This window comes from Pundamilia nyererei, unplaced genomic scaffold (genome assembly GCF_000239375.1).
Source record: "Pundamilia nyererei isolate P.nyererei 1_Seehausen unplaced genomic scaffold, PunNye1.0 scaffold00132, whole genome shotgun sequence".
Lineage (NCBI taxonomy): Eukaryota > Metazoa > Chordata > Actinopteri > Cichliformes > Cichlidae > Pundamilia > Pundamilia nyererei.
This window is the reverse complement of record NW_005187533.1, coordinates 61,490-74,612: the sequence shown is the minus strand read 5'-3', so window position 1 is coordinate 74,612 and position 13,123 is coordinate 61,490. Positions and strand designations below refer to the sequence as shown.

At 39.9% G+C, this 13,123-nt stretch overlaps 1 protein-coding gene across 1 annotated transcript; it reads right to left on the bottom strand.

The window, feature by feature from the left end:
* Window positions 1-8,995: 8,995 nt before the first annotated feature.
* LOC102212740 (SUMO-conjugating enzyme UBC9-like) lies at window positions 8,996-12,782 on the bottom strand. The gene is made up of 7 exons (XM_005743460.1): window positions 12,444-12,782; window positions 12,106-12,191; window positions 11,896-11,979; window positions 11,022-11,094; window positions 10,071-10,180; window positions 9,759-9,838; window positions 8,996-9,204 (listed from the first exon to the last, which is right to left on the bottom strand). The coding sequence occupies exons 2-7, from the start codon at window positions 12,169-12,171 to the stop codon at window positions 9,141-9,143; spliced, it is 477 nt and encodes a 158-aa protein (XP_005743517.1). The 5' UTR covers window positions 12,172-12,191; window positions 12,444-12,782; the 3' UTR covers window positions 8,996-9,140.
* Between the last annotated feature and the right edge of the window lie 341 nt (window positions 12,783-13,123).

Below are 13,123 nucleotides of genomic sequence, written 5' to 3'. Positions count from 1 at the left end.
CTCTTCAGTCAGTGGCCACCAGGCATTTCTGTAGTCAAAGGCCACCTGTTATTCCGTCTCACTGTGTCAAACGTTAACCCTTACAGCGAGGGCTATGTGGCAGTTGTTAATGGTGATATGGGGCAAAACGGTAAGCAAGGGAGTTTCTAGAAATACAAAATGACGAGCTGGAAGGGCATCACTTGTTATACAGCACAATCTGGATAATTTGCACCTCAAAAGGTTGTCACAAGAAAAGTGACCGTAAGAAACCAGAATTTGTCTTTGTGCATATTGCCAGTAAAATCCGAAATATATAAAAACAATACCAAACAAGCTAAACGTGATAGGTAAAGTTGAAAAAAAGAAAAGAAACAGAGAATCTCCTGTTTAACAAGACACACAAACTTTTGTAGGTTTGTAGGTTGCGAGCACAGTGATTGTGCAAACCAAATCAGTGAGATCAATTTAAGTTTGCAGAACGTTTTTGTTTATCTTTGTCTTAAAGGTCATCGGAGGCCATTGTGTAACTTGCCTTTATACTAATCATATAGGCCTACAAACCACACGCACAAAAAAACTTTCATGCAGAACATTACAACTGTTGCGACACAGTGTTTTTGAACTCAGCTATACTTTGTCTGCCTGAGTGGGCTTAGGCCTGCAGTAGTAGGCCAGAGGGTGATGGCGTGATGCAGCCGCCACGGGTTCCTGCAGTTACTTAGGTGTCGGCATCAGTGAGAACCAGCGAGACGAGAGCAGGGGAGGGTTTAAATGTGCAAAGGAGCGGGGGGGTTGGTGAGCGTATATGACACTCACTGAAAGGTCAAAGTCCGCTGTGCCTGTGGCAGGAAGTCGTCGAAAAGACCATAGAGATGTTTGTGCTCGGAAGGCAACACAATCATCATACCACAACCATAATGGGGAAATGTTCAGTGGCGAGAAGGTGAGAAGAATAACAAGTGAGGGTATACTCATAATACGAACCCTACAGCTCTATAAAACAAAGCACAGTGCTGCTCTTGAAAACTACTGGGTTAACACTGTTTCAAGATTAGTTCTCCTAACTGACAGAAATACATCATTTATTGACTCATCCCCCCCAACAATCAGACTCAACTAATATAACCCCCCCCAATAAAATTATGAATTATCTGGCATAAATAGGCTGTTGATTTTCTTTACTCATTTCAGGTATTACCAGCAAAATAGTTGCATGTTTGATCATCTTGGAATTTATCCAGATGTATTTATTTATTTAGACAGCGATCGTGACACCCCCCCCCCAATGTTCAGCACAAAGTTATGCAGATGCATACATTCATATACAGCATTATTGTACATGCTTTAACAGAGCTAAACTCACCAGTTAACCTAACTGGTGGGCTGTGGGAGAAATATTTGATATTGTTGGGACAGGGAAAAAATGCAGGGTCCATGCAAAACATCCCCAACTAACAGATGTTTCCAGACATTGATGGTAAATGTGCTGCAGTGTTATTCAAGCTTTGGACTATCGATTTCACTGATGAACAACAGCGTGTGGGGCCAAAGACTAGATAAGTTGCAAATGTTCAAAACAAATGTGGTAGATAGCATAAGTGCCCTCTTATCTGTAGTTCCATCAAGTGAACAACCCAGTGTGTTGGGCCAAAGATAGCACAATCCTGTCAGAATTCATGCACTACATATGTATATGGTGTATATATGTGTAGTTTCCACATATATAAGTATATATATGTGTGTGTGTGTGTGTGTGTGTATACACAAAATTGATATGCAACTTAAAATAAACAGAGAAAAAAAACGTAAAACATGTTAGCTTGCTGTGATAAACCAGAGCTAGCAGCTAGCAATGCTGGATTCTCTGTAAAAGGGAACATGGCACCACAACGCGGAACTACACACTGAAAGCATGAACCACTGGACTTTTAATTCATCATAGTGAACTGATGACATTTTGTATCTACATTAAACTTCTGCAAAAATGTCAAATTAGCTTCACACAGGCTTCATAACAGATGAGCTCAGACATGAAAGCTGTACTATCTGCTGATCAGTTCACACTTAACACATTCAGCTAGAGCTGAATTTGACAGTTTATGCATTGTCTAGTCAGCATATGCAACTTCAAAGAGACCCCTCCACCTCCTATCTTTGTGTAGTAAAGGATCAGATTGCTACTACAGATACTTATTATATAGGTCTGGGTTGACAGGAGAGGCAGGAGGTTGTGACAAAAACACAAGTTTCAGTGGTTTGTGTTGAAACCACCTCCATTCTACTGCCTTTACACATCACACAAAGAGCCAAATAACCGCTTTAGCTACTACTGCCATTTACAGACCCAGTTCTCCAAGTTATAATATGAATTGGGATTGCATTTTATATAAGCGGTTATTTTATTCATTCATTTTTGTTTACTTTATATGCACATGAATCATATTGCTTTTGTTCTGCAAACTAAAATAACTTATGTTAATTGAGCGGGATATTACAGAACTTCCCCTGACTAAGCTTTTATTTCGAGCGCAATATTTATCTCTGTTTTGTGCATGCTAAAAGTGCAAGCAGCATCATCTCCAAAATAACCTACAGTGAGTCATAAGACTGGTGTGTGTGTTGTGGTATCAGAGTAGGAAACAGGACCTCGTTTTGCAGTGCCCTTTTTTTTCTTTTCACCATTTTCATCACATGCTTGGTGAGCTGCTGTTTCTTTCTGTTATACAGACAAAACAAACGATATATTAAAAATAGAAAATAGTGTAATAGTAGACCAAAAAAATTAGAAAATTAAGGTCAAATAAATATATGTTAAGCGACAAAGTAGAACAGGAAGAGAATGTCTCTACCGACTTCATCTGTCTTGTGACGCTACCACAGATGTGGTCTGCCAATCACAGGGCAGCAGCGAGGAGTTACTATGATACAGGGGAGTCTAAGGACAGAATATTTTGTGTAACATAATTAAGAGAATATCTGACTAAGACAGTCATTTGGACCTGCTAGAATTTTAAGTGTATGAGTAAATGGTGACTTAAATCTAAGGATGCAGGTGATAGTATAAAAATATTTTCAATAATAATGTATTATTATCATATAAATGATAGTTATAGGCACCTTTGAACACACTCAAGGACATCTTACATTAATTAAATACCAAACTCACAGTATTCATAAATTAACAACAATGCAGAATCAAACAGAATAAGCGGGCTTTAAACTCTCTTTGATATTTGGGCATATTGGGGCCTGATGAATGTAAAAACAAAGAATTACCAGATTTTTTTTTACCTTATTTTTGTTTTTAAGAAAAATAAGCGCCACATATGAAAATATTTGTTTAAAATTTTGATAGAACAGTAGCAGTATAATGTCCTCGTAAGTGGATATCAGGCCCCTGTAGAGCAAAATTGAGTATTTTGGTCTAAATAACCTAAAATGTGATGTCCACATATGTGGACGCCAGGTCCTAGGAGGTTAAAGGCTTGCCTTTAAAGCCAATATTGTAAATGTGGTGCAGGACATGCCACTCAGCTGTGAAGCCCACAGTGGTCTGGTAAGAGGGCAGTATAATCTCAGCATACGGGACGTACGAGTGCCACTGTGCAGAAGATCAGAGAGATATGAAGGTGTGAGGTTACAGAGAGACTAAATAAGAAGCAGACACTTAAAATTAATGTGACATTTATCACACATATGGTCTATGGAAGAGGGTCTGGTTACACAAGCAGCCACATACTTTGAACCAGTTTTTTGTGCGGTAACCCAGAGAGGACAGAATTATATTAATCAAGTAATGCAGAGCATGAGTGAGAATAGAGGCACTGTCATGAATGGGTGAATTAATATTATGTAAGTGGAGATATTGATGCGTGCTTCATTAAAGGAGGAAAGAAGAAGGAGAGATTAGAAAATCAGAATCAGAATCAGGAAGACTTTATTTATCCCTAAGGGGCAATTAACATACAACAGAGCAGCATGACGTTGAAGATAAGGACAGGGCATAAACAGGCAGTAGGGGTGAGATAATAAATACACACAATATAGAGTACATACACAGTTTTAAAATTACACAGTATTAAAATTAAAGTGACTGAAAGGTGAATAAGTGAGTAAAAGTGAGTAAAAGTGAGTAAAGTGTCGACAGTATAAAAAGAGTGTAGAGTAGTTTATGTTTCTTCAGTCTGTTCCTCTTCTGAAGGCTGAGGGAGTGGAACCAGAAGGCGATGGAGAAGGTCATGATGCTTTGCAGGAAGGCATAGTAAAAAGTCATCATGATGGGTGTGCTGACTCCAAAGGAGTTGAGTTTTCTAAGGAGGTATAGCCGTTGGTGGCACCTCCTGAGAATCTCCTCAGTGTTGTTGGAGAATTTCAGGAGGTTGTCAAAGATGGTTCCCAGGTATTTGTACTCCTCAACTACCTTCACTGGCTTCCCATGGATGGTGGTGGTGACTGAAGCAGCCAGATCCCTCTGCCTACTGAAGAAGGTCACCACCACTTTGGTTTTGCTCATGTTCAGTTCAAGTTTAGAGCTGTTACACCACTCTACAAACTCCTGCAGAGCGGGCCCGTGGTGTTGTGAGGGGCCTGTCAGCAGTGACAGGAGAACTGTCTTGTCAGCATTTTCACCAGGTGACAGTTGGGCTGTGTGGATCTGCAATCATCGGTGTAGAGGATGAAGAGCAAGGGGGAGAGCACACAGCCCTGGGGGGAGCCAGTGGAGGTGGAACGGAGACCGGAAAGAGAGTTGTTGACCCAAACTTTCTGAGTCCTGTTGGTCAAAAAGTCCAATATCCACAGGATTAGCTGATCATCCAGGTGAAATCGGGAGGAAGGTTTAGTGGCCAGGATATGAGGCTGCAGAGTGTTGAACGCTGATCAGCAAATAGAAGTCTGGCGGAGGAGTCAGGGAACTCCAGATGTTTGTGGATGGAGTCCAAGATGAAGATTTTTGCATCATGGACACCTCTGCGTGCACAGTAAGCAAACTGAAAAGTCATGCACAGACAGAATTTATCACATATATCCCAAACAGTTCCTACCAGAAGAACCTCTATTTCGTCACTGTTTAATTTGACAACCACAATTTAATCTTCCGTAAACATTCAGTAAGAGAATAAGGCAGGAAAGTGGAACTAGACTTAGTGGAGAGACAGAGCTGTGTGTCATCAGCATAAGAATGAAAAAGTATGACAAATTACCTACAACTGTGAACTAAAGGTAAAAGAAATGATAAATATAAGGGGGACCAAGGCAGAGCCCTGTGTAACACCACTAAAAACTAGTCATGTGGAATCTTATGACATGGATATAATTTGTGGTCGAAACTCTGAAATGATTGAAGGTAAAATCGCAGTTTAGCAGCCTTACAAGCAGAAAGCCATTAAGGATATTAACTAACTTAAAAAATATTTGTGTTCCATCAACGTGTATCTAAAGCTTGAGGACTGAAAAAATATCAACTGGTAGGTTGTTGAATTTTTCACGTATATATATATATATATATTCACGTATATATATCCTACACCTAAAGAGATTTAGTTCATTCCATTGAAGCGTCGGATTTTGGCATGTCAAGATATTAAGATAACGGTATTTGGAAGAGAACCTGGAGAGAAGCAGAAGCAATACATTTGTGTGAAAAGTGGAGAGCCAAGGAGTAGTTAGTGAAGGTAGATCAGTTTAAAAGTCTGGGGTCAACTATGCAAAGCAACAGTGGGTGTGGGTGGAGATGAGTGTTAACATGAGAATAGCAGCAAGAGTGAAAGCAAAGGTTTAAAAGATGGAGCCCTTCTGTGATGTATGGTGTGGCTCTGACAAAAATACAGAAAGCCGAACTGAAGAAGATGAAAGAAGTGTTTGGATAATTTTCTTATGTGAATTAAATCCTTAAATTAATTTCTGCTAGCAAACATTAGCAAGAAAAAGAGAAATAATGTTATTTCACCATCTTCTGATCGTCTAGGAGTGGTGAACGGATCAAAGTCACTGAAATTCAAAGGACTCCCCCCCACCACCACCACTATGGTCAGCACAAACTGCTAACACTAAACAAACCTTGGAGTTAGACCTCAGTTGAGAAAGACCGCACTCTTTTGCTAATGTGTTGGGGTTTTTTTCTAAATGCTGGTCAAACATTAACATGGATACAGGAAAACAAATGAGTCATAAGCAAGTGTGTCAGGCAGTTCGGTTTGTTGCACATTGCAGTGGACATGTCTATTCTGATACTCATACAGTGGTGTGAAAAAGTACCACCTTACTGCTTACACGGGAATTAAGAGGGTGAGTAGCAGCCAGATGCTGCTAATCAAACATACTTGATTAGCAGCAATCATCAGCAAGTGGAGCGCCTCTATAAAAGCAGAGGTTTCGACAGTTTGCTGTTCTGGAGCATTCAGGTGTGTTAACAGGGTGAATTTCATGCCCCCGTGTTGGTCATCATAATAATGCTGATCCAGGATCAACATTGCAACTGACCAATCATGTTGGCTTTGCAATGTGTGTGTGGTGGAGTCTGCTAATTAGCTAATGTCTTGGCTAATGTTAACAGATTACACAATGTCCTTGGTCAGTTTCTCCTGGACCAACATTGTTATGATGTGGAAACAACACCATCACAGGGATATCCAACTGTGTTGACACAATGGCTAGGAGGAAAGACATCGGCCATGATTATAGAGAAGCAACTGTTACTGCCCATCATCGCGGGAAAGGTTATACGGACGTTTCCAAACAACGTGAAGTCGGTCATACTGTAGTGAGAAAGATTATTCACAAGTGGAAAACACTTGACAGTTACCAATTTCCCAGCAATGGACATCACAGCAAATTCAGTCCAAGGTCAGGTTGTGCAATGCTTAGAAGTTAACCACGTAACTGGCAGCAATGTGCTTAACATAAATTTAGCTCAGATGTGAAAAGACCTCTGGTAGTTGAGAATGCATTTCAAAGCAGGAAAGAAAGGCGCAAAGTGGTCCAAGCTGCCACAGGTGAGGTGACACAAGGTTGATCCAGGACAAACTTGGCGATGTGATAAGAGCTTTCAACTTTTAACTGCCCTAAACCTGTAGCAGTGTGGTCAGAAGAAACAAACAAGAAAACAAAAAAACCGCTTCGCAACATTTTGATTCCTTTTTTGGTCAGATGAGATCATTCAGAGATAAATTTAAAAAAAAAAAAAAAAAAACACAGCAGAGGGGAAGCAAAACAAAAGGTGTTAGATTTCTTAAGAATATCATGCAAGACATCCGAGGACATTACACCCTTTCATCTTCTGATGATAATAAGAAAAACATATTGGTCTGCAAAGGAATTGTGCTCCAGATTCACTTTGAACTGTAGTGGTAACGATCCTTGCAAGCAGCAATGAGCCCGGAGAACCAATGAGATGGGCTGGAATCTGTATAATCCCTTTAGGCACTTATTTTCAAATCTCCAAAGAACAACTTTGACTGGCAACTAAAGCACCACAGCTCAGTTTTTCCTGATCATTTTTCAGTAGACTGCATTTTTCTTTCAGCCTGTGATGGTTACAAGCTAATCCATGTCTGGGAGATGGCTGCAAAGGTGTGCAAGGGCTCAAAGATCAACCTCATGCTGGATTTTCCCTTTATTTAAAGCCAGATGAATACAAATTAAAATACTAGTAAATAACAAATTTCATAAATACGGAGACAATAAATGGCCAGACACCCCCCGTTCCCCGAAAAAGAAAAACAAGAGATCTGCAAAAGAAATGTTTTTCTTTGATTTTATTTCACAATTTGATGCATTTAATGTGTTCTTTGTTATAATACCACACACAAATGTCAACTGGCTAAAACAATATAAAACATAACTTCCACAATTTCCCGTTATTTATATTATGTACATGCACTCATATATTTAGAGGCAAAGAAAGAAAAATATCTCAGGCCATCTCTCACTCTCAAGTGCACTTTCATTTATCTTCTTTGCTGGCTGAGAGGCCATTCCAATGAGGATGCTTCAGTTTTTCCACGTGGACTTGAGTTTGGACTTTTTTTGTGAGCACTGTGGCATAAAATAACTGGGTGGACGGGGCCAAAAACAAACACACAGCAGTAGTTTATAACCTTTACGATGCAACTTTTCTACACAGCATGTTTGGAAGGTGATGACACACTGATGTCAGATGGGCGTAAAGTTTGGTTTGGTGACAGTTTCTATTTCAGGTGTTTGTTTGTTTTTTTAAACACCATGTGGTTTCACAGCAATAACAGATTATCAAGGCTCAAGGGAAGAACCAAAGGCCTGACTCAAGTGCCTTATTACTCCAAAGTCAAGCCATGGAGGTTATGTTTTCAGTGTTCAACAGGGGGTATTTGATCCCTATCAAACTTGTTTTGGGAAAACTCTCCAAATACTTTTAGTGGCCTTGGTGGAAGTCTGCACTCTCTCCCCTCCTGTTGCTTCTTGTTACTCTCCTAAGTGCACGGCTTAGCTGAGCACATAAGAAATGCCAGGATTGTCTTTTAGGTGCATTTACCTTTAGATGGTTTTTGATGGGTCACTGTCAGTTTTCTTTAAGTGCTTTGTGCCAGATGGTATGCCTGTGTATTTGTCATGATAATGAAACAGCGGGCAGAGAGAACAAAGGAAGAACAGTCAGACTCCTGTTGTGCTTCTGCTTTGTCACAGTGAGAGCCCACATTCATGAAACACTATCTACAGTACTCCTGGCCTCTGATGGTTTGATAAAGCGTGTAAGGTTACCAAAAGGGCAAATCTCTGCTGAACATCACACTGAGTGGGTTGGGCATGATGTCTTACTTTTACAGCTCTGTCAGCACATTAGTCACACGCAGTTTTATTCGAGGCATGACCAAAACTGGATATGGATAGTACACATATTACAAATGTCATACTGACAGCAGGATTATCAGTTATGCACTGAAAATGCATAAAAACTGGATTTTTTTTGAGGACAGGTAAAATGTATGATATTACTGAATTGTCAAAAGAAGGGAAAAGAAAAACAGGCTCACTTGTAGCCTGTATCAAAAAATATATTTAGAATATATTTAGAATACTTAAAAGTGGATTCTTATTGGAGTGGTCCTTCAGGTGCTGCCTGCCACCTGTTTGTGAGCTCTCGGTTCAGGCTGCTCAGGCCGGGTCGAGGCCACCTCTCCGCTCTATGTGGGGGCAAACTTCTTGGCCTGCGCCCTTACCCTCTTCTCGTAGTCCATCCTGTTCTGACTGAATGATCAAACGAAAAGAAAGTGATACAACAGCCTTGCAACCACACTAATAACACATCACTGTTTAAAAAACAGGTGTGATTTCCCCTTAAAGCTTATAACAGTGTTAATATATTAATTTTAACTTGAATACATAAGTGACCTTTGGCAAATAGAGGCCTGTTCTTCCTGTAACGAGGCTGGTGCAGTTAAACATGCACACCTGATAATGTAGAGAGCTAGCATTTCAACTTCAGGCGACTTTTGGCTTTACAAAGGGTCGCCACAGCGGGTAGCTCTCCGTGTTTGATTTAGCAGATATTTTTACGCCGGATGCCCCTCCTGATGCAACCCCAAAAGAATGTATATCTCTGGGGATCAGTCACTTGTCAGACTAATTTGCAAACCGCAATCACGTAAAAAGCAAATATGGTTGTTAGTAGTTATCATGTCGCTATCAAATCACATGACATTACTTAATAATATCACAACATTGCTTAATAAAAATAAATAATTTCTTTCTTGATTCTTTTTTTGTAGGATCCACTGAGTAAATCAAACAACCACACTTACCAGTAAATTGTGTAAGCTTCCGCTTGTGCTGGATCTTGAATGTTGGGCTCATTCAGCAGCTCCTGGATTCCCAGAAGAATCTAAAAAACACAGCAATACAACCATAAATACATATAACTTAAAAGCAAAGCAGCCAACTCCAATGCCATTGAATTGAATCATTACTAAGGAACAGAGGGCTGTATAGAGAAATTACAGATGCCCTCCTTTTATGCTCCAACACTGTGAAAGTAATTGGAGTAGTCACAAAAACAAAGCTGCATTCGCGGTGAAGTATGGAGGACAGGACTATGAACACAGGAGCCTTCAAACCTGTTTGATGGTGATAGCAGGTCTCCAGTCTTTGTCCTCCTCCAGGATGGACAGACACACAGTGCCTGATGGGTAGACATTTGGGTGGAATATCGGTGGCTCAAACTTGCCTGAGGACAAATTATTGAAGACAAAGTCGTACAATCAAGCACGGGAACACTGACGACACTGACCACAAAATACATTAGAATCACTATAAGAAACCATCATTATTTGGAACTAAAATCACAAGAGGCTGTGTGAAAGTGAATTTACACAATAGTGTTATTTTCCTTTAATTTTGTCTCAGAGATCAAAAACAGGCCTTTGAGTAAATCATGGGATTGTAGCGCTATCGTAGCACTGTTTCCTAACATCAGAGAGGGAAATTCAGGCATATAATATACAACATGTGATTCAGAAGTTAACAGTACAATGACACCAGGGAATTCTGGGATTGAGCTTTGGTTATACACTTTCAAATCTTATGTTGTGACTAAAAACATGACGCTGTCTTCTATATGTAGAGATGATAGTTATTTATCTTAGAGTCATGCTTTGACCAAAGCAGTTCACTGACCACACCGGCTTCGTAGCCCGACGCTGTTTTTACCGTTTCTGCTTCGGCTGTCTGTAACTTTCCAACATCAAACATTACACCGAGCCCGTCCTTTTTCTAACCATGTATCTTTTTCATTGTCCTAATGGATTATTTCTGCTACAAAAGCTTTTATATTTTCAAATAAAGGAAAACTACAAGTTATTTTATTTGTTTGCAGTGTTTCGTGCCATGGCTATAAACTTTCCTTTAATCCTGTTCTCTTTTTGTCTCTAATGTGTGACTTTCTGTATGAATTTAATGTTCTGCTTTTTTCACTCGCTTCTGTAAACCCTGTTTTTAAAGGTGCTGTTTGAGTTAAATTGTTATTATTATTACATACCGAGAGTGGAGAAGAGATAAGAGGTACTCACATTTGGGTGGAGATGAAGGGTAGTCATCCTTGAACAGCATTCTGAGTTTATACAGTCCTCCTTCCCACAACGTCTAACGAAGAAGAATGAAAACAACTGTGTAAGCAAAGTAACTAACAACATACCAAGGTTATTTAACAACAGCAAAGCAGCGTTACAAAAGTAACTGCATAAACAAATTTCTAAACTGGCGTTTTCGTTCAGCTCATCTTTTTATCCCCATTCTTTGGGAGTACAAGAAAAATACATACAATGTTTTAAAAGCATAATTTCATAGATGTTAACACTAACTTTACCATCACAGTAATTGTCGCCACTACTTATAATACTCTTGACTGTAAAGTTTTGCTATTAAAGCTTGTGAAGAAAAGCAATGTTACTTTTTATTTGAGAAAAGAGTGGCTTGAAGTTGTTTTGATGATTTAGCCTATGTGTAGTACTTCCAAAGAGAACCTCGAATAGAAGCACATTACTCAGTTTTTGTGTCAAATGTATCTGATCAGCAATGAAGACATCCTGTAATTTAGCAGGTTTCTGTCCTGCATACAAAACTGTAGTTATACTAAAGCATAGCACAGATTTCTACTTATCAAAAACACAAGAACATGTAGAGATTTCAGACAAATAAAAGAGGAGACTGTAATTGCTCTCACTGAACTAGGATTCCTGGTGCTTACATGCATGGGCACGTGCAAACGGCTCAGTGTGATCCGGTTTGGTACTAATGTGCAGACAGGTTGGGTAATAAAGTTGCTGAAGGAAATGGGGTTTGCATTTTATGTGTGTGCGAACAAAGTTTGTGCTTAAAATCCAGCATCTTAGAAGGCCTCCTGCTGGTTATTTCCTACTCTACATCCAGCTCCAGGTAACTTACTCCTTTCTTCCCTGGGATGGCACACTCCCAATTCATCAGGTTCATGGTCCCATCTGGATTCTTAGTGGGAACAGCAACAAATCCCTGTGGTTTACATGACACGTAAAACATCAGCTGCCAACCCGAGTCTGGTTTGTGTTAGAAACACTCACAACAGTTAGTTTCAAAAAAACACTGGACATGAAGTTGCTGCAGATGACAGATGCTTACAAAAGGGTGGTCTTTTCTCCAGGCTTTGCGCTCCTGGGACAGTCTGCTAAGAGCGATACCAGACATTGCTGCTCATCAACGCCCCCCTGTGGAAAAACATCCCCAAAACAAATTGATTAAATGCGAATCGTTTAACAGGCGGGTAATGTCCTTGTTTCTACTAAAACGGCGACACATGTTTAGCTTGTTATTACCACAAGTATGACTTGTTTATGAGTCCTGCTGTAACGCAACGGTAAGTACAGGTGAGCTCCCACAATGCTAACAAACGCTACACATGAATCACCTCGCATTACTGTGGGTCCACTGTCTAATAACATCACTTCTCGTAAACTCACCTCGTGTTTTATTTGACTAAATACCAAAAGTGAAGTTATATAAGTCTCAAAGGTGGCTTGTTTGCTTCGCTAATGCTAACGTTGCCCCCGTTACGACGGCGACCGAAAAAAAAACACACCCTTCGACGGTAAAAAAGAAAAAAACAAATACAACCGGGCTAGCTAGGCTACTAATGACCAAACCGGAAGAACAGTTTCTTTTATCAACATTACTAAAAACACTTTACTCAGATTACACTGAAGGAATTTTTCCCACAGTTTTGTAAAACAACGTGAGTCTGAAAACCGTTTCGACTTGCTAGCCTATCGCGAGGAAGGACCCCAATTTGTTTATCTCGTTAGGACCTTCAGGCAGCGTAACGGGCAGCCTAGTGACACCCATCAGAGATGACGTGATGCGTAGTTCACAGCCGTCTAGTGATTTAATCCTTTTGAGTCACGTCCAAACCCAAAATGTATCACCAGTCACGTCACAATTTTATATTTACCTTAATAAAAACTCACCTTTGTCTGACTGATATTCATATCACCTGGATAGCATCGTTACTATCAGTGATAGTTTTATTGTGCACCATCCCATCATTCAAATCAAATCAAATCACTTTTATTGTCACATCACATGTGCAGGTACATTGGTACAGCACATGTGAGTGAAATTCTTGTGTGCGAGCTTCACAAGC

Excerpts from the sequence above, each read along its gene's own strand:
- LOC102212740 (XM_005743460.1), bottom strand. The coding sequence starts at position 12,171 with ATGTCTGGTATCGCTCTTAGCAGACTGTCCCAGGAGCGCAAAGCCTGG. Across the intron at positions 11,095-11,895 it reads CCATCCCAGGGAAGAAAGGA|ACGTTGTGGGAAGGAGGACT; the intron begins GTAAGTTACCTG and ends CTTCTTCGTTAG. Across the intron at positions 10,181-11,021 it reads CCCTTCATCTCCACCCAAAT|GCAAGTTTGAGCCACCGATA; the intron begins GTGAGTACCTCT and ends ATTTGTCCTCAG.